Source organism: Pimephales promelas, chromosome 9, assembly GCF_988280905.1.
Source record: "Pimephales promelas chromosome 9, fPimPro1.hap1.1, whole genome shotgun sequence".
In the NCBI taxonomy this organism is placed as follows: Eukaryota; Metazoa; Chordata; class Actinopteri; order Cypriniformes; family Leuciscidae; genus Pimephales; species Pimephales promelas.
This window is the reverse complement of record NC_142777.1, coordinates 3,679,342-3,701,943: the sequence shown is the minus strand read 5'-3', so window position 1 is coordinate 3,701,943 and position 22,602 is coordinate 3,679,342. Positions and strand designations below refer to the sequence as shown.

The 22,602-nt window shown below is 37.8% G+C and overlaps 1 protein-coding gene across 5 annotated transcripts in view; it reads left to right on the top strand.

The window, feature by feature from the left end:
- The window catches only part of thoc2 (THO complex 2), a 173,314-nt gene that overhangs the window by 103,057 nt on the left and 47,655 nt on the right, over positions 1-22,602 (top strand). For all 5 annotated transcript variants that reach the window (XM_039694123.2, XM_039694122.2, XM_089134684.1 and 2 more), the window contains exons 21-26: positions 643-822; positions 8,944-9,108; positions 10,702-10,977; positions 16,671-16,812; positions 16,901-17,058; positions 22,455-22,583. In XM_039694123.2, the coding sequence (XP_039550057.2) occupies positions 643-822; positions 8,944-9,108; positions 10,702-10,977; positions 16,671-16,812; positions 16,901-17,058; positions 22,455-22,583 (1,050 nt within the window). The remainder of the gene's footprint in view (positions 1-642; positions 823-8,943; positions 9,109-10,701; positions 10,978-16,670; positions 16,813-16,900; positions 17,059-22,454; positions 22,584-22,602) is intronic.

Genomic DNA, 22,602 nt, shown 5'->3' with positions numbered 1-22,602 from the left:
AAATGTCCAGATGTAATAATACATTAACACTAATACGAATTAATTATGAGTTTTTTTAAACAAAACTGAATTGAAGGAATAATCCATGTTTTAATTTAACAGTAAAGCTCATTGTGCAGCACATTATTTGAGAAAGTTTATGATAAAATTAGTGTTTTATGGCTTAATTTTATCACCAGCAAAATCGGAATTAGTGTATATTAGTGTATAATCTATATATTTAAAAAAAATAATACATGATTTGAATTATTATACATTCTTTTTGATGTCTAATAATAAAAAAATATTATTAAAATTAATAATATTATTTTTAATATTATTAAATTAATAATAATATTAAATTATTATTTGATAATAATTTATTAAATAATAATAAATTATTATTATTAGGATTATTATTATTATATTTATTATTATTACCCCCCCCCCCCCCAAAAAAAAAAAATATATATATATATATATCCTAGGGGAAACACCGCAATATAACACTAAATTTACCATTTTAATCAACAGTACATTTTTAACAACTCAGAGTATCGTAATAATATCATATCGTCAGTTCTGTCTCGTGATATGCGTCGAATCGTGACATGAGGGTCTCGTTACACCCCTAGTAATGGATTTTTGTGTGTGTTTGTGTAGGGTGGCTACTTTGGTCAGATCAGGAACACTAAGAAGTCGTCTCAGCGGCTGAAGGACGCCCTGCTGGACCACGAGCTGGCGCTGCCGCTGTGTCTGCTGATGGCGCAGCAGAGGAACGGTGTGGTCTTCTCGGAGGGCGGAGAGAAGCACCTGAAACTCGTCGGGAAGCTCTACGATCAGGTATGAGCCAAACCAGGGGGACTCAGATCCTCCTCAATGCCATCTCTGTAATCTCTCAAAAGATAACCTCTGATTAAACATGACATGCGGCAGAGCTGATAATACATTAAACACGGTTTATTCAAAGTCTGAAGCCTGCTCACTATTCAGACAAGTCAAAATCGTGCTGTTATATAGATAGACACAGTCGGACTAGGGCTCTGTTCAGCATGAAACCACATATAAAACTGCACATTTTAATGAGGTAAAGACTGCCAATTAGTAAAGATGCTCCTATTAGAGGAGAAATATGTCCCTTCATCATTGTCTCGTGTCACTGGCGTCTTAACTATTAAAGGGATTGTCAAACCTGTTATTTACTCTCAGTTATTCCAAACTAGCATAGAGCACAGGTCATTTACTAAAACCTTCGTGCGGCTCTTTTCCAAACGTCAAAAGCATACATCGGGGCTGTCAATCTCTTAAAAGGACAAAACCGATCATAAAGACACCATAAAAGTAGTTCAAATGACGTGTAGTCACAATTTTTGTAGGCATCTTATTTCACTAAAAGTCTAGCTCTCAAGTCCTATTCACACTTTTGTTTGGAGTCATGTTAATATTAGTTTATATTAATATATGGGGTTTCATTTTGAGTTAACAACTCAGATCTGCATGCTTACATCTCACAATTCGTAATTGTTTTCCTATTTCCAATCTGGTTCTTTAAATCTCTTTTAAAGGGGTGCCTGATTTTCTGGACTAAGTATCACAAAATGCATCTGGCTGTTTGCATGAAAGTTCATTCAAGACAAGTTTTGGTTAATTCCATTTTATTTCCATATTAATGCACAAAATTAGACATTCAAAGTGCATTTTCTGATCCTTTCGTCCACAAAATTAGATAACCAATCCGAAGCCGGTGACCTATCGAGAGCACTTGGAGATAACCTGGTGACCTTACTAGTGTTTTGGCTCTCGACTTCACTCATTTTCATTTAATTATATACTTATTATAATTTTACAGTAATTTCATGCACCTGAATTCAGCATTTTTTGAATATTAAATCGATAATAAATGATGTATCTGTTGGTCTTGCTGTGATTTGCATACATATCACGTTCGATTCAGAGAGAGATATTAGCTCACAATTGCAATAGAAAACTCTGATTTAATAGAAAGGGTCATAATTGTGTGATATAGTAGTAATTACCATACTTTTCCATCATAATTAACATCAGACCTGGAGCTACACACCCATATTTGAATACATATTAATGATAAACGGTTTGGAAAACTGTGGCTAAAAGGAAGATTTTCAATGAATATTCATACGAGGTCAGTTCGCCCAAAAGCTCAAAAGTTCGTGCAACTTTTCCATTAAAAAAGAGATTACACATTGATCAGAGGCTGTCAAGCAAATCATAAAAATGAGCTCTTAAAGGGATACTCCACTTTTTTTGGAAAAGGCTCATTTTACAACTCCCCCAGAGTTAAACAGTTGGGTTTCACCATTTTCGAATCCATTCAGCCGATTTTCTGATGTTTAGAAGAATATCAGTAACCAGACATTTTCTGGTCCAACTGACTTCCATAGAAGATGTCATTAACAGGTTAAGTAAAATAATATATAGGCTAACATAGTGCATTTATTTAGTGCAAGAGTTCATTTAAAGGAACCAAAGTTGTGGACACTGAATCACTTGCCTGTTGAGGTAATTATAGGCTACTATAGTGACAAGATATGCTGTTTTATTGACGTCTTTCTGCTGCTGAAACCCCGATTGAGCGATTACACGAGTGATGATGCCTTTCAGTAAGTATACTGTATCTTTCAACATACCTTCAGGTGTCTTTTCTGTGACTGAGGAAGAGATGATCGCGTTTAGCTAGTAGACCTACAGCGATCTGTCACGCCACATCAAAGAGCGCCAAAACGCCATTTATTGTTTGAATTGTGATCAAATAGACAGAATTGGAAAGATTACACCTTGCTTATTATCGAAAGTAACAAAACACAGAGCTTGTTGTTTGGTGTTAATGGTGGTTAGGCTACAAAACTGAATTCGTTGTGTACTTTACACATAAGACATGAGGTCCATTGAGCCGGGGTGGGCGGGGCCGGGGTAGCAGGGGGCGGGGCGTGTTCGGTACGCAATGAGTATCGCGATTCGAATCGTGACATCTGTATCACAGTTTTTCGGTTCGGTTCGAATACCGTTACTCCCCTACTCTGAGGGAGTTGTAAAATGAGCCTATTTCCAAAAAAATTTGAGTATCCCCTTATAGGAGTAGTTCACTTAGAATTCTCTGATAGTTTACTCTCCCCATGTCATCCAAGATGTCCATGTCTTTCTTTCTTCAGTCGAAAAGAAATTAAGGTTTTTGATGAAAACATTCCAGGATTTTCTCCATATAATGGACTTCAATGGGAACCAAACGGTTCAAGGTCCTAAAGACAGTTTCAGTACAAACTGTTCAAAGGGCTTTAAACGACACCAGACGATGAATAAGAGTCCCTAGGACCCTTCGAGTCATGACTCAAATAAGATTTGTTCATTTTGATGAACGAGTTTGAACAGGAGAGTCACGAACGCGCATCACAGAACAGAGCAAGGCGAGCATTTGAACTTATAAAACTTAAACTTTGTTATTTATTTTTTAAATGAGCGATCGTTTCGCTTGATAAGACCCTTATTCATCGTCTGGTGTCGTTTAAAGCCCTTTGAAGCTGCACTAAAACTCATTTAGACCTTGAACTGTTTGGTTCCCATTGAAGTCCATTATATGGAGAAAAATCCTGTAATGTTTTCATCAAAAACCTTAATTTCTTTTCGACTGAAGAAAGAAAGACATGGACATCTTGGATGACATGGGGGAGAGTAAATTATCAGTGAACTACTCCTTTAAGAGACATAATTGAAATGCTAGCCTGTTCCCCAAAAGCAAACCAAACTAAAGATTGAGTTTTATAAAGTTCCTATGGTTGTCATTGTGTGTCAGTGTGTAAGTGGAAGTAGCCTGTGTCAGCCATGGCAGACTCTTGGAGGGAGTTGAACAAAACTTCTGTGATTTTCCTCCACCCACACACACTGGCAGTTTGCTTTTCATGTTCAGCAGCTGCGCAGCTCAATTACTCACTGGGTAATCCAATTGACTGTCCCCCCCCACCCCTCCATGTTCTCTAGACATGTCGCAATTTACAGCAGATGGTGCTAAAAACTAACATCATCAGCTCCATTCTGTGTGGCACTACGAAATGATGCCACCGGTCGATCTTTTTTGCTTTTTAGTTTAGTTTTTCTTCGTTTTTTCTCTCTCTCAATGTCTCAAATTAGAGCCTTTAGCAAATAATTCCCTCTCGCGATGCCAAATTGTCTAAATAATTGCTCATGGTGTGAATGTGAAACGCGCTTTTTCCCTGACATCAGTGGGGAAGCTTTTAATTATTAATTTTGGCTCTTTTTTTAAAACTCACTTTGCAGGAAGTTGTGCGCCGCTCATTACAATCAGCAGAAGTGTGTGTGGCTCCTGTGCCGGCTATCACTGCCTCTGATGCGCCACAGAGATTGATTGACTCGTCTCTCAGGCTAAATATGCATTCAGCGTGATTGCATGATTTATGCATTAGCAACCTGAAAAAATATTAGAACAACTTAATAATGTGTATAAACTTGCCTTATTTTGCATGTTTAATACATATTTCGGCATTGTGTTTAGGAGTTGCTACTTAATACACCCCAGTGTTTTATATTTTGTTAGTGGTTTATGCAAAGCAATGCATCATTTGTGTATTTTGTGTGTGTTAAGGACATGATTGGCCCTTAAAGTGATGTGGCTGAAGAGAGGTGATTGGACGAACCAAGACACATCTGAATATCAGAGTACTGGTTTCTTGCTTTTGTCTCTTCTGACCGCATTTCCAGAAGGACCACTTCTGGAAATGCTGGGGAATAACTCATTTTCTATGACTCAAAGCCTATCATGCATTTCGTTAATTTTCTTTCTCGAAATGAGAGGTGGGAGAGTGAGTGTGATTTGTGACGGCGAGTTCCTCAGGCGGCGTCCCTTATGTCGGTATGAGCTGATCTGAGCACTGAAAGCAAGCCAAACCAATCCTGTCGTCCTGTGATGTCCAGTTAGCACACTCCGATATTTAGAGACGTATCCTGATTTGCCTTGTTTTGCATTGATTTATGAATAGGCACCGCTAGATTGAGTTGCGTTATGCTAACAATCGCTAATAGCTTGTTCACTCGTTACTAATTGGTCCCAGAAATCTGGACTCGATCTTCATAAAATGACTATTTCTTGGCAGCCGTGCATTCTGACTTCCAGAAATTAAAGCCACCCCTTTAACCCTCTGAGGACCAAGGTGTTTTGGGGTCCTTGATGTTCTGACATGTCCTGACATTTGTGCTTTTTTTCAGTTGCTTATAAACATGTTAATGGCACAGGTGAAATGACACTTTATTTAGCACAAACAGGGCTACCATAATATATGAGCCACATGTATGTAAATGTTTATGTTTTTGAGAGAATATTGTTTATGTGTGGTTATTGATAAAAACTAAAAATGAAAGTTTCTGAAATAAGGCCACAAAACACATACGAAATATGCGTCCACGTTACTTTTGACTAATGGATCAACTAAAGGACTAATGGAATTAATAGGTAGTCTTGCCATTGAAGTGAAATTACTGAACTGAAATATACAAGCTTGATAAAAATGATCTTTCTAGAAGGAAATGTCTAATGGCACTTGGAGGCTTTTGCATCTGGACTCTTCATATATATATATATATATCAAAGTATAAATGAAAGTCAAAACCCATTTTTAGTCATACCTGGTCAAATAGGTTATATGAGCCATTTTGTACACAAAAAATGTATGTTGGCTTTTAATTAATTTTAATTTGTCAACAGGTTCCACATAACTGGATTATGTTAAACAAACATAATATGTTCATGTAACTTCAACATAATAGAATTATGTAATTTTAAATTACCCAATTTAAGTAGTCTCAACGTAAATTTTTAAAGGCTTCCTGACATGATTCAAAGGTATTTTTTTATATTCATTCATCCATTTATATTTCATTTGATTCAGTGACATTTAATTAAATTGATAAACTTTTGCTAGCTATTTGTTAGCAGAAGCACATATTAGCATCTTCAATGCTAAGATTTACATGCTCCTTCATTCAAAGCAATTGAAAATAACGAAATCAGTCGACAGCCAAACAAAATGCTCCACTCTTCTCCAGAATGGTAACCCACTGTAATTTAAATGGTTTAATAATTCCAATGTAATTTAACATTAAACACTATTACACATTATCAAGTCTTCCCCTTTTCTAAATTTCTAAAAAAAAACATAAAATAACTCGTAATTTTAACATTTATTCTCTCTTAATTCAACCATATGCAAAACATGCTGGGAACTAAAAGCACCGCCCAGTTTCAGTTAAGGCAACACAAATCAATCATGTAATTCAACACAAACGGATTAAGTAAATTTAAGTTGTTTGTAGATTTAAGCAGATTGAACACAATAAAATTAAGTTCGGGCAAAATGGCAGTCGGCTCGCACTATACTGCCACCCTCTGGATGTACACTTTTTTTTACTTAACATAAATGGTTTGTGTTAGGATTTTGTACTGTTAAGTTGAGACACAATTACATAGACCTTAATAGAAAAAACATTTAAAGTCAAAAAGCAAAATTATTATATGTAAACTATATATAAATATATTATGTAAAGTGCACAACCTCCCTAGTTCATTTTTTATATGTTCATATAGTTCATTGAAATAATATGAGCAGAAACTGTCTAACTAAATGAACGTACGTTCGTTCGTACGTTCGTTCGTTCACACACCCAATTCATATTTAAGTCTTTTTGGTTTTGCAGATCAGAATAGAATAGTCTATATACAGTAGTCTTACTAATGTAGGAGCGGAAGTGAATTAACGCACAGCGCTCGTGTCTGTGAATTCATCTATTCCTTCACACACACAGACACGCATTTGATATCTAAACAGTCTTTGTGGAGTTTACAGACACGATTCAATAATGCGATTAGAACAAAGCACTTATAATAAATGACTAACTGCATCAGCTGAATCCGTGATCCTCAAAATGAAACTGTAACTGAGGCAACTTTTTACCAGGATCTCCTCACTGCACAGCAAAACGAAAGGTTAGGACGAGGTTAGATCCGTAATAAACTGTATGGTTTTATCGATTTGGGCGTTTTCATGGCTTGCCTCAACATTAGTGTTTGAATAGCGCGGGGTCACATTAACACGTCATTCGCTATAATTAGGTGAAAGGAAAAAGACTGGCATCTCTCTCTTTTCATACAGATTACATCAACTGAGAATATTTGCTTTTTTATATAAATGACTTCATTTAAAAGAAGAGAATTTCAGCTTCATAAAGAGATCTTTCGTGTGTCTGTGACAAGTATTTACGGAGTTAGTTATTTTTCGGACGCGTTTCAGAAAGATTTTTGCGGAAACAGAGTGAGCTGAAAGCGCACCCTGTTTAATTTATTTATTTTACAAAAACACAAGGTTTTGATATTAATAAGAGTGTACACAAAAAAGAAGACGCTCTATAGTTTATAATCATTAGGGCTGGGTAATAAATATCGATTTCTGGATATTAATCGATTCTCATTTTTACGAACCGATATCGATTCTTAAGTCTCAAGAATCGATTAGTCATCCTGTTTCATTTGAATGAATGGGACATTGTATCGTGGCTGCGCGCATCCAAAAAAATCGCAATAATCTTTGTCCTTTGTTACTATTGATATGAAACAAAGTCTCAATTTTAAAATTACGTCCATTTTCTTTAGAAATTCAAAAACATAAATAACGTTTTGGCGCTGTGGCGTGAGATCGCTCTGGAGAAGCAGCAGCGCTGATCTCTCTTCCGGGTTAATAATACCAGTCACAGCCCGAAATAAACATTAATGAGCATCTGAAAGTGTGTTAAAGATAGAGTACAACTTATCGAAATCCGTATCATGTCACATTGATTCGCTCAATCAGCGTTTCAACCGTGGAAAGACGTCAGTTAAACAGCTTGCAATCAATGTATCGTCATATTTACCTCAGAAAACCCATAAACTCGTTAGTCAGCTAGAAAAAATAACTCTAGAGAGGAGCACTTTGCTAAATATATACACCATATTACATATGCATTATAATCTTAATGTTCTTCAATATTTAATGCATATTTGAATAAATCTGGTAAGTTTTTATGACAGCCACCATTTATATTTCATATAATCTTATTATTATAAAAATAAATAAAAGTGTAATTTTAGTGTTTTATAGCTACAAAACAGTTCATTATTACCTTCATATTAGGCTAATGAAGCCTATAGGCTACAACTAGACTCCCATAGTTTACAGCATTTAAGAGATTTGATTCCCCTGAGAAAAATGACCATTTATTGTAACTGATATATCCAAAATAATCAATATTGAATCGAATCGTAATCGAATCGAATTGCAAGCTTGTGAATTGAAATCGAATCGAATTGTGAAGTTTGTCTCAATGCCCAGCCCTAATAATCACTATTGATTTTAATTATATGACCATTAATGACGGAGTATTTTAAGTCTATGTTGCAGCTATGTGGAAAAAAAAACGATCAAAACGCGGAGACGCGTTTTTGGTCCTCAGAGGGTTAAACATTTCTGTGGTCCTATGTTTCAGATATATACTAAATTTGAGACTTGATTCTTAGTAGTCAAACCGCTTTAGTCTTCCTCCGCCCTTAACTTCTATACGAGACACTGACACATGTTGAAACTCAGGCTATGTTGTTCTTCATTAGGTCTCTTTAACGTTTCTGGGTAGGTGACCCGTTGGTCAGGCCATACCTCAGGAATCTCTCCCCAGTGTCTCGCTCCACTAAATTGCTTTGCTGTACATCCCATCGATTCCGATATGGAGAGCCCGTGATGAATGGCTTTAATAAAGCGAGGTGCAGTTCCCCAAATAAATGAGCGACCTGAGGATTTATTAAGAGCATCTGCATTTGGCTGGGACACAAACGTGGACCAGAGGGAGAGAGATGTGTTTAATGATGAATGCTCCTCTTTCTGCTTCTTTCCAAAGTGTCACGACACCCTTGTGCAGTTCGGAGGCTTCTTGGCGTCTAACCTCAGCACAGAAGACTACATCAAGCGGGTGCCGTCAGTGGATATCCTGTGCAACCAGCTCCACACGCCACACGACGCCGCCTTCTTCCTCTCTCGGCCCATGTACGCCCATCAGATTCTGGTGAGTGATCAAACCAAACTCTGTTTCCCAACCACAGTCAGCAACCGTAAGACAGAATCATAACCCAAGGGGATTTGAAACGCAAATTTAAGATTTATAACTTTTGAACTTTTAACAATACCTGCGTCCCACACATGAAAAATTAAAAACACGCAAAATGAACCTTTGGTCTAATTACACATTGTTACCTAGTCAACCGTTATATGAGATTTGTTTTCATGATTGCCGAATGTAAATAGTTTTATTTCTAAAAACAGTTTAGCCTATAACGCTAGTATAATGCTAGTATATGGGGCATAGAGTAATGACAAATAAAAATCGCTTGTTATTACCACTAAAAAGGCTCAAAATAGCCCCACACTAACACGACAGGATAACAAGGGTCCCTACATTCAAACCGAAGCATTGAGAACTTTGTCAGTGTCCAAACAGTTTAATAAGAAGATATTTTATACACACAGTCAACTTCGCGAATACAGGAAGAAGCCATCTTTGAAAAATAGTCGCTACCAGTCGATCTACGAACGCCGATCCAAGTGCGCTAGAACTGTGCAGAATCTCATATGGTCCGTTGTTTCCGGAAGAAACACAAACACCAACCACTTTCTTCTCTTCAGTATGAACACGTAGCCTACTGTTCACGCTCACCTTATTCGCATCTCACCAGCGCACTTGGATCGACGTTCGTAGATCGACTGGTAGAGACTATTTTTAAAAGATGGCTTCTTCCTGTATAGAAAAATGCAATGAAACTGCAACTAAAACTAGACTAAAACTATTAAAAGACAAAATTACTAAAATGTGACTAAGACCAATAAGCATTTTCATCTGAAGACTAATGCTACGTTCACTCCGGACACGAATAGCGCGTCAGGCGCGAATGATTTCGATGTTAAGTCAATGCAAAGACGCGTTACGCGCGTAAAAAATTCCTGCGGCGCGGAAGACGTGAATGCGCCTCATTTGCGCGTCAAGTTCACGCGAATTGAGCGTCTGGATGAGCGTTACGCGCGAATGATTTAGTTAGTGCCATTTGTGCATTCACGCGAATTCGACCAAACGCATGAAAACCAAAATCTAGCATTGACAGAAGATGTGTGTCGGTCTAAATAGATGCATTAACGACGTCAGCGTGTTAAATGTACATTCACCACACATATTCATGTCAACAAACAACATATTGTTTGGTGTTTATCAAACAAAGGTGTGATTAGTGCAAACATTTTCTAAGACAATTGAAGCGTAAAGAATCTTTAATGGTGGTTGAAATCCCCAATAATGCAATATTACCTCACTATGCTTTGCTCTTGCTTTAGTACAAATCTTGCAGTGCAGTAAAATGTGATTTATTTTTGCAGTATTATAACTCTTATATGATGCCGGCTGCCTAATGAATATTTCATAGGGAGCTGGTTTTGTGTTTTTCCCACAACGCTACTACAGCTCTCCAGGGCTGCGTAAAGTTAACCCCATCTCTCTTCACCTTTAACAAGATTTACCGCCCCCTAATTCCACGTGCAGGCCTCTGCGTGCGCTCGTCTTCAGGCCTGAGTGAATTATAAAGCTAGCCTGCTGTCTTTGTGTTCCCGCCAGTCCAAGTATGACGAACTGAAGAAGGCAGAGAAGGGCAACCGGCAGCAGCAGAAGGTCCACAAGTACATCGCCGCCTGCGAGCAGATTATGGCCCCTGTGCACGAGGCCGTCGTGTCTCTTCACTTGCCCAAAGTGTGGGATGACCTTCGACCCCAGTTTTACGCCACCTTCTGGTCCCTTACCATGTACGACCTGGCGGTACCGCACAACGCCTACGACCGGGAGGTCAACAAGCTGAAGATGCAGATCAAGGCCATCGATGAGAACACAGAGATGGTGAGACACTTTATTCATGTCCTGCAATAAACTCTACAATGTGTTTGCTTGTATGCTCTCTCACAATGAATGAATATGTGGTTTTGTTTAGGGTTGTAGGGTTGGGTACTACTGATTCACTATAAATCAATTGCGCCATATTTGGCTTCTTGAGAACGCATCTGGAGGCGAGACTATTTAAATACGGATCCTGCATGTATCTGTGTGAATGAGTGGCGCGGTTTCATTTACACACACACACTCAAGCACTCGTGACGCTCAATGTGTTTTCCAGCCTCTGCAGTCTCACTATATGAGAACATGAATGTATTTACAGAGCCGCTCTTGAGTCACTGAAGTTCATCAGCATTTTGCAGTTTTATTTAAGGAAAGCTATCGTATAACACATGAAACTCAAAGGTCTTTACCACAACCCGTTAAAAATAACAGTTTGGTTTAACTTGATAATATATTACTGTTGTGCAGTAGAATTTAGATATCTCAATTTAATAATAATAAATTATCCAAAAAAAAAAGGGGATTTTTTTTGTTTTTTTTTAAGGAATAATCATCTCATGTTGTGATTTTAACAGTATAAAGCTCAATTGTGCTGCATGCTAGAAAATTCACAATGCAGAATTTATGGGGGGAAAAAACATCTAATAGAAATATTTTTTATTTAATTTTTATTACTAAAATTGTTGTTTTTATTAACATTCAAGCATCGCAGACAGCGACCAAGGCAGCTCTGCCATAACGTCAATAACACTTCTACAAATGACTTAGTTTATTTACCGTTATTGAGGTAAACATCCCTGAAGTACCGAAAAAAGGTACCGGTTAAAATGTGAACGTACCCAACCCTAGTCTTGTGCCATTCTTACACGCAAGACTTTCAAACATCATTGGATCAGTGTCAGTTCGAGTCAACACACTAGAGCTGCAGCTATCGATTCTTTTTGTAATCGATTAATCTAGCACTTAATCGATCGATTAATTGAGTAATCGGATAATTTGTTTGTGTTTTTATGCAACCAAAACAAGTAATGTATTACGAAAATGATAAGGTGTTTGGCTTTATTCCAAGTATTTATTCCAACTGCAACATTTGGATCCACAACTAATTATTGCAATTTTTACCCATTTAGTGTTTATAAGTGCCAGTGCCAACAATTATATAACAATACAGTTAAAACAATTTACTGTAAAACCTGTTACATGTAGCCCATAACATGTACAACTTTGAATACAAACTTAAATAGTAAAACCCATTTGGCCTTAGTTTTGTCTTCTTAATACAACATTACAAAAAAGGATTGCACCTTCTGCAAATTACCCACCTGAATACAAAAATAAATCAATATAAAATATCAACCCAAACAGGTACACAAATGTATACAATTTGTAAAAAAATAAATAAATAAATGGAAGTAAAACAATTATAAATAAGAATCAGACTTTTTCAACTGTACGTAATCTCAAGACAAACATGAGTGTGTGTCTGTGTGTCTCACAATATTTGTTCCTCCATCACGTCCTGGTGAATGTATGCTGAAATTTTTGTTGCATGACTACATAAAAGTTTAAGCATATGATGAATTGCCGCAATTGGTCTGACCGGCGCGTGAGACAGACATGGGTCGGGTGCACGCGCTCGCTTACCTCTCTGCCGTCGTGCGTGAGCCGCGGTTAGTAGCTCAACATTTCGCATGCGCGCTCGCACTAGATTACAGGATATTTTAACTTGCGAATTAATATGCGGCGGTAAAACTAGTCGATCACGAGTGGCTCAACAGGTAGATCTATAGACAAACTCATCTTTCAGGCATTTGACCGAAGGGATTGACACTTCAGCGTGAGAAATCGAATTGCGCGAGTCTCACGCTGAATGCGTGAGAGTTGGCAGCCCTGCCAGGTATACTTTGCAGACACATTGCATCTTTAATGGACGACGGCGAGGCGTGAACCGGCCGACGCGCAGCGGAGGACGGTTGCATCCGCCGAAGTCCATTAAAACCTGACAATGGACACCTCGAAGGGCATTAACCCGCTTATACCATGGTCACTTGCCAAATAAAACATTTTTAAAACATTAGTTTATATTTTAATTAGGCTAAATCTAGTTTTTATTAATAATAACTTGCCTGACGGTTTATTTAGCAACCGGAGATATTTATAGTCCGCTCACCTTGTAGAACCCTTCAGTTTCAAAAATGCATTTTTTTTTCATGAAACACAAAGGTAGGCATAGTTATTTTTTTATTACACATAAAACAATTAATCAAAAAAAAACAATTAGTTCTGAGCACCAGCGATTTGCGCTTATAGAGGGCAATAAATTAATCAGATCAAAGAGAGGGTCGTTTGCCTACATGCTAGCTTTTTTTATTTACAATTAATTTCAACGTTTCCATTTATAGTGCTTTTTGAAAAAGTCGGCCAGTCAGGAGGATCCTCAAAAGCTGGGTAACGTTACTGCTGCCCATGATGGGCACTTGATGCAGACAGTACGTTACGTTGCTCCAGCTTCGTCTCTCACGGAGAGGCGGAGCCCAGTAAGCCCGCAGACTGCTCTCGCATCGATGGCCTGTCCCCGACATTATTTGACGGCTCTCAGTCCAGCATCGGAGAGTCGACCTACAGCATGCCAGTCGTCAAAGTTGCCATATTCTCCATAAATGTTAAAAGAAATAACGAAGTCGCTCATTGTTGTATTTAGGCTATAGTAATGCGTTAGATCTAACGTTAGATGTTTGTTTTGATAGAGCGTTTGACTGCCTGTTGCTATGGTTACTCACAGCTGTTGTAGGCAGCGCATTTATTTATAAATTTCGAATGGTAAATAGGCACCAGAACTACTTTAGTAGGTGTCCTCTATCACTTTTTAACGGACACCCTGCAGCCAATCAGAATCGAGTATTCACCCAGACCATGGTATATAAACATATAATGATCCCTAACTTTAGACATTCTCTGCCATTTATGAAGTCAAATGTATCATGCGCTACCTGAACAACGGTCCGTGTGAAACAATCAGATCCCTGCGTGCGCGTAAAGTGCGCGTCATAGGAATTTAACGAGGCTTCGAGACAGATTTTTTGCCTTGAGGAATATTTGTAATAACTCGAGGAATCGTTTCAGCCCTACAACACACACATCCAATTACAGGAGTTGGATGGCATACAGGTCTAGAATATAACATGCTAAATGTCTCTCCGGCATCAGAGACACTTCAGCGCTCGTCTCATATCACGTCTTCGCTAATTCAAACATGGCAGTCGTCTCTTATGTTGGAGAGCATTGATTTGCTTCTGATTTTGGGGTTTTATGGGTGTTTTCTGTCAGTGAGTGAAAAACTGAGGCTAAAATAGTGTTGTGTGGGTGGCATTAAAGGAGTAGTTCACTCCAGAATAAACATTTCCTGATAATTTACTCACTCCCACGCCATCCAAGATATTCATGTCTTTTTCTTCAGTCGAAAAGAAATGAAGGTTTTTAAGAGAAACACTGCAGGATGTTTCTCCATATAGTGACTTCAATGGGGTCCTACGGGTCGATGGTCCAGATGTGAGTTTCAGTGCAGCTTCAAAGTCTCGACACAATCTTCTGGACGACACTGATACGTCAGGATTTATTAAAGGATTAGTTCACTTTTGAAAAAACTTTTGCTGATAATTTACTCACCCCCATGTCATCCAAGATGTCCATGTCTTTCTTTCCTCAGTCGAAAAGAAATTAAGGTTTTTGATGAAAACATTCCAGGATTTTTCTCCATATAATGGACTTCAATGGGAACCGGATGGTTCAAGTATCAAAAGACGGTTTATAACAGTTTCAGATGCAGCTTCAAATGTCTTTAAACGACACCAGACGATGAATAAGGGTCTTATCATGCGAAACGATCGGTTATTTCAAAACTTATTCCAAAAATGTAACTTTTCTAAGGACAAATGCTAGCCTTGCTCTATTCTCAGAGGCGCGTTTGCAACGTCACGTAATACGTAATTACGTTCAAAAGGTCACGGGCGACGTAGCCGGAAGTACAGAATCAAAATCGTCCGACATCGTTGTTTTTCCTTTTAATTCCTTTTTTGTAAACGGCGTTTGAGTTAGTTTGCACGTTCAACCTATGCGTTCAACTTGTAAACACTGACTCTGTACTTTCGGCTACGTCGCCCGTGACCTTTTGAACGTAATTACGTAATACGTGACGTTGCAAACGCGCCTCACAGAATATAGCAAGGCTAGCATTTGTCCTTAGAAAAGTTACATTTTTGGAATAAGTTTTGAAATAACCGATCGTTTCGCATGATAAGACCCTTATTCATCGTTTGGTGTCGTTTAAAGACATTTGAAGCTGCATCTGAAACAGTTATAAACCGTCTTTTGATACTTGAACCATCCGGTTCCCATTGAAGTCCATTATATGGAGAAAAATCCTGGAATGTTTTCATCAAAAACCTTAATTTCTTTTCGACTGAAGAAAGAAAGACATGGACATCTTGGATGACATGGTGGTGAGGAAATTATCAGCAAAAGTTTTTTCAAAAGTGAACTAATCCTTTAAGCTCTGTATTAGTAGGAAACCTGTAGTATTTTCGAATTACCGTGCTTTCCACCCTCATATCCCCCTGAGACGAGAGATTTATGTATTTTTGTCCTCCGATGATGCAAAAATCATCAATTTGTGTCATGAGAGGATTTTTAGCCAGTAGGGTCTGTCCCGCATGTCCTCAACCCGAGGATCTCACTCACAGAATGAACACATAGTGTCGGCCATCTTTGTTTGGAAGCTAAGCTAGCAGACTCTTGTTCTGTGGAGAAAGCCGAGTAGTAGGGGTTACCGTCCTCTTTTTCCCGGACATGTCTGGCTGTTGATGTCCGGGATTCATCCCGCTCGCCACAGTAAACATGACTCGCGCCGTTCTCCCGTGGCCCTCACTCGTCCCGCTCGCCACAGTAAACATGATGAATGGCGACTGTAGAACGCAAAAGCCCAATCCCGGACATTTTGGGCGATCTCGAAACACATTTTTGGGCACACTCATCACGGAGACTCACTAGTAGCCTAGACTTGTTGTTTAACTACTGCGCTCTGTTAACAGTAGGCGTGGCCTCCTAGGGCAGCGAAGCAAGTGCATTCTGGGAGTATACAATAGATTTTCTGGCTTTTCTCAGCTCCAAATTCAAAAATAATTTCACAGTTCTTCTACATAAATGACCCATTTTAAATACACATTCATCTTTCCCGAGGTGAAGTATCCCTTTAAGACCTGACGCACGGATCCATTATAATGTTTTATTTAGCCAATACACTTTGTGTCTCGCACTTTAGGTGTGTGTGAGCACAAAATCAATCAATCTCAAGCCCTGTAATGCCAACAATATTCATCTCGAGCAAATGAACAAGTGAGTAAAGGGAAGCGTGTGTGTGTGTGTCACGGAGAGATTAGAGAGCGAGAACACGCAGCTGAAGTGTTTCAGATGATTTAGTATCAATATGTATGGAAAAAATCAATATTTTGGCACTTAGTTTATTGTTTCAGATGCCTTTTTTGAAAAATGTATATTATATAAAGTTCAACCTGCCGGAGTGACCGCTTTAACTTCAAGTGCAGGCTCAAAGCTCTTGCGAAATGTGCCGTGAGACCGTAGATTGAGAAGTGCTGCTGCTGTTGAAGATGTTGCTCATTAAACGCTCTTCTGTTTCGCAGCCTCTGAACAAAAAGAAGAAAGAGAAGGAGCGCTGCACAGCTCTGCAGGACAAGCTGCAGGAGGAGGAGAAGAAGCAGCTGGAGCACGTGCAGAGAGTCCTGCACCGCCTCAAACTGGAGAAGGACAACTGGTTACTCGCCAGTGAGTCCTCGCTTAACCCTCTCTCTCTCTCCGAGTCTCTCCAGGGCCCGTCGTGTCTGTCTCACCCCGTTTCTCTCGCTGTTTTCAGAATCCACCAAGAATGAAACCATCACTAAGTTCCTGCAGCTCTGCATCTTCCCCCGCTGCGTGTTCTCCGCCATCGACGCTGTTTACTGTGCTCGCTTCGTGGAGCTGGTGCACCAGCAGAAGACGCCCAACTTCTGCACACTGCTGTGCTACGACAGAGTGAGTCCGCCGCGGGCACGGGCGCCGCTTTCTTTCCCTCTTAAAATAATCAAAGAGAGAACTATTAAAGGATAATTCCGGTATTTAGCACTTTGAGTCTATTTTCTAGTCAGTCCCACCAGGATTTCACGATTTTTTTTTGTGATTTTTGCGATCAAAATGACTGATTTTGTGGTGATAATTTCCAAAAATTTGTGAAAAAATGTGTGATTTATATATAATATTTACCATAATAGTATTCAGTCCTTCCAGAAAAACGCGGAGTTTTTTTTTTTGTGATTGTTGCTGGCGAAAATTGATTGATTACGTGGCCCGTTTTCTTTAAAAATGCGATGGAAAATGCGGGATGCAATTTTATGCGATGAAATTGCAGGAATTTGCAAAAATTGAGGGAACTTGCAAAAATTGCGGTTTGATGAAAAAGAGAAAAAATTAATCCCCCCAACATCCTGTTCTCACTAGGCTAATGTAAGAGTCATTTCTTATTACTTCCTTTGATAAGCAAGCAGACTACATCATAGAAAGTGCTGGGAACTCATCTTGTTTTATTTCAGACTGTAACGAGTGTAAATAAGGTGTGGCCCCTTTAAGAGCTGCGCGCTCCCTGTTGAACTCTCTGCAGTGTTATATGTGCGCCTCGAACACCCCATGTGTGCGGGTAATTTCTGTTTGATGCTACTTCTTTTATATTATGTTGTTTATTAAGTAACGATGTGACGGTAGAACGTGTGACAGACAGTTATACGAGTTCGATTTGTGATGTCAATCGCCTCCGCGAGTCTGTCCGGCATCGCGTAATTGCGTCTCTTCATAACGTTCCCATGGAAACAGGGGGAAATGGCTGCTCTTGTGTGAAGCAAACGCAACATTTTTCAACTTTCTGCTAAGATACATGTGACTTTTTTAGCGACGAAAATGCGAGGATTATGAAATTAAGCAAACCCCGCATATTTTGCACGGAAATCGGCAATTTATGCGGCGAAAGTGCGGCGTATTTGAAAAAATGCGGCCCCCGCATAAATATGCGGACCTTGGCTGATTTTGCATTGAATTCAGCGATCGCATAATCGCGTTTTTCTGGAGGGACTGTCTAGTTCGTTTTGGATGAACACAAATGTTGACGATGGGTTCTGTCTTGACTTTTTGACCGCTTAAGTTCAGAGTGGCCGTCGACCAGCATGCACAAACATGTCCTTAACCCATTTAATCCCTTTTTTTTTTCTTGCAATTTGAGTGCATGCATTTTATTCCATAGACCTCCCTTACACTCAAACATTATGCCCTTTTTGATTTTATGTTGGTTAAGTTAGTGAAATATTAGCCTTATGGGTAACACTTTATAATAACTACACGCTAATAATCATTAGTTAAGCATGAGTAAAGCATTAATTCATCATTCATAAAGCATTAATAGACATTAATAAGCAGTTCATAAATACAGCTATAAATGCTTTCTTCTTGATTTAAAAGCATATCTATAATTTGTTTAATAATTGTATTTTTATCCTTTATTAATGATCAATTTATCATTTCTAAATGAAGAATTGCATTTTTTTATTAACCAGTTATTTAAGAGTTTTCAGTGGTTCATACGATTACTTAGAGAGAGTGAGTAAATGATTAATAAACTATTTAATTTATTATTCAGACATATAGTGATGGTTACTTAATGTGTTAATAAATGCTTTATTAATGCTGTAATTCAGGGTTAATTTGGGTAGTTATAAAGCATTTAGTAGTGGTCAGTTAACTATGTTCGTGAGCTCATCTAAAGTGAGGACTAGTCATGCCTTGTAAAGCATTTTTAAAGGCTGTTAACTATTTCTATGTTCTGTATCACTGCGTTGTGTTTGTTACATTTTACTGTTTAGAAGATATACGAGTCTTTAAATCACCTTTATAAATGCTTTACAAAGCATGACTAGTCCTCACTTTAGATTAGCTCACAAAAATAGTTAACTGACCACTACTAAATGCTTTATAACTACCTGTATTTACTACATTTACTTACACTTTCTAAGTGATCTTATGAATGACTGACAACTCTTAAACAACTGGTTTGTAAATAATGCTATACTTCATTTAGAAATTATTAATTGATCATTAACAAAGTATGAAAATACACTCATTAAACGTATTATAGATATGCTTATAAATCAAGAAAAAAACATGTATAGCTGTATTTATAAACTGCATATTAATGTCTATTAATGTTTTATAAATGATGAATTAACTGTTTACTCGCGCTTAACTAATGATTAATAGTGTGCAGTTATTATAAAGTGTTACCGGATTATGCTCTGTCACAATAGTGACCGATGGGAAACACTATTGTCAGCATTCATGCAAATTCCTCAATTAGACCTATTGACACAATTCATTCCAAGACATCCAATAACTCGTTTTTTGTTTTGTTTTTTTTTCATCTTGTGAAGGAGGCTTAGTGAGGTGAAAAGGTTGTCATTTACAAAGATACATCCTAGAGGAACTTCTGCTAGGGGCCAGTTTCAGGGACAGGGTCACCGCGGGTCCTTAAAAAGTTTTAAACGTCTTAATTTTTGCTTTTTAGGCCTGAAAATGTCTTAAAATCTGAAATTTCTGATAAGGAGGTCTCAAAATTCACATACGGACCTTAAAATTTCTTGTCCGACTAGTCATCCGTTTTTTTTTTTTTGTTTGTTTGTTTTTTTAACAGTCCGCATCATTTGTCAAGAGTGCATTGTCAATACAGCCTGTTACCTTGATTCAAATGTCTCCAAAAGCTTAATTGAATTGGCCTAAAGCGAAAAATTGTAATACAAATTATAATGTCATCTTTTTGTATAGGACTACATATAAAATAGCTACCAAAATGAATGTCTGTAACTGAAGTTTGACTAAAAGTTGACAAATGCAATGACTTTGTCAACTAAACCTAGACTAAAACTTTGAAAGACAAAATGACTAAAATATGACTAAGACTAATAAGCATTTTCATCTGAAGACTAAGACTAAAACAAACATGGCTGCCAAAACTAACAGTTGTGTCGTGCAGAACATTTTCCTGTTTTATTTTATTTATTTATTTTGTTTTTGTCGTGGTAAAGTCTTAGAGGACTTAAAAAAGGTCTTAAAAGTCATTAAATTTGCTGTTAAAAATGTGCAGATACCCTGCAGGGAGATGTATGTGCACTGGAGATGGGCCGTACGTAGTAGCTTCCAGAAATACGAAAAAAGATGCAGTCTTAATTGTGACCTGTGGGATTAAACGGGACCCTCAATGTTCATCAATGTCTCAGTGTAAATAAATAAATAAAGGGCATCACAAACATGTATCAAGTTCGTTTAGCAGAAATACAGATCTGTGGGTTTTTTGATTTTTCTAAAAACTTTACAGACTCAAAATACATTTTAAAGGCTGCTTTAAAATGAGCAAAGTTGTTTTTTTGTTGTGCCGTATATCTGAGTGAAAAGGCTTCTGGAACGAGAACATATAAATATTTGTAAAAAATATACTCTGCTACATTTCATAAAAACATCTGTGCCAGTGGCTACAGTCAAAGAGACACAAGCTCATGTAGGATTCTGTTTCATGCATTTCCATTTGTGTTCATTAGAGAATCATGGGTCTGTGTTTTTATTTTTTGTTGTTTTGTTTATTTTGATCCTTCATACTAGTACAATCATCATATACACTCACCTAAAGGATTATTAGGAACACCTGTTCAATTTCTCATTAATGCAATTATCTAATCAACCAAACACCAGACGATGAATAAGGGTCTTATCATGCGAAACGATCGGTTATTTCAACACTTATACCAGAAATGTAACTTTTCTAAGGACAAATGCTAGCCTTTCTCAATTCTGTGAGGCGCGTTTGCAACGTAACGTCACATAATACGTAATTGCGTTCAAAAGGTCACGGAAGTACAGAGTCAGTGTTTACAAGTTGAACGCATAGGTTGAACGTGCAAACTAACTCAAACGCCGTTTACAAAAAAGGAAAAATTAACCCTTATGCTGCATTAGGGACATTTTTGGTCTTTTGCAGTTTAATTTCTTTGACCATTTTGGCTGTTTTAATGCAAATGGTATGAAATTTGGCAAAATTGTGACTTTTTGGATACATGTAAAAAATGTGATCCCATTTTGCAAAATATGTATAACACACACTGTGTAGATCAAATAGTAACACTCAGCACCATAAAGACCAAAAATGGCCCATTGAAACCCATTAAAACGTTGTTTAAATCCGAGGCTATCAGTAATACATGAAACATGATTTTTGCACAAACATCCTTTCATTTTGAAGCAAAAGCATTATATTTGCATTATATAGTGTATTCCACCAGATGACATCACTACATATTTATTCCCTATGGGTGGAAATGCACCTTATTTTAGGCAATAATGTTTAATAGGTGGCCATTTTTGGTCTCTAACGCGCTAAGTGGGATTTTTTGCAAAGTGGGACTGTGATAATCCAAATCTAAAGTTTTCTCTTTGCATTTAGTTTATTGAAAATAATAGAATTTTTGTGTTTTTTCCTCTTATACAAATCGATGGTTTCGCAAACAAAACTGGTAATTAAAGGGTTAAAATCCTGAAATTGAATACATTTTTGGTAGTTATGATGAGGACTGATGCTGGTTAAAAGATTTAACTTGGTAAAAGTGGAAAATAATAATAATATATAATATTTTAGGCAATGTTTAATATGTGGCCATTTTTGGTCCTTAATGCACTCAACGGTGTTAAAAATCTAATGCAGCACAAGGGTTAAAAGGTAAAACAACGATGTCAGACAATTTTGATTCTGTACTTCCGGCTACGTCGCCCGTGACCTTTTGAACGTAATTACGTATTACGTGACGTTACAAACGCGCCTCAGAGAATAGAGCAAGGCTAGCATTTGTCCTTAGAAAAGTTACATTTTTGGAATAAGTTTTGAAATAAGCGATCGTTTCGTATGATAAGACCCTTATTCATCGTCTGATATCGTTTAAAGACATTTGAAGCTGCATCTGAAACTGTTATTAACTGTCGTTTGGACCTTGAACCGTTTGGTTCCCATTGAAGTCAATTATATGGAGAAAATCCTGGAATGTTTTCATCAAAAACCTCAAAAACATCAAAAAACATCTTGGATGACATGGGGGTGAGTAAATTATCAGCAAAAGTTTTTTCAAAAGTGAACTACTCCTTTAAGGCAGTTCTGAAGGAGAAAGGGGGTCAAACACAGTATTAGTATGGTGTTCCTAATAATCCTTTAGGTGAGTGTATTATATTTCAGTTTACATAACATGCTCAGTGCATTCATGAAAGTATGCACAATTTCCTAATGTTTTAAATGTAAATGATGGGTTTGTGTTTAATGGAGACACTTGTCGTTCCCTGTGTGTGTCCTGACCCAGGTGTTTTCAGACATCATCTACACGGTGGCGAGCTGCACGGAGAACGAGTCGCGGCGCTACGGGCGCTTCCTCTGCTGTATGCTGGAGACTGTGACTCGATGGCACAGCGACAGGGCCATCTATGAGAAGGTGTGCTCTCGGTTCATTA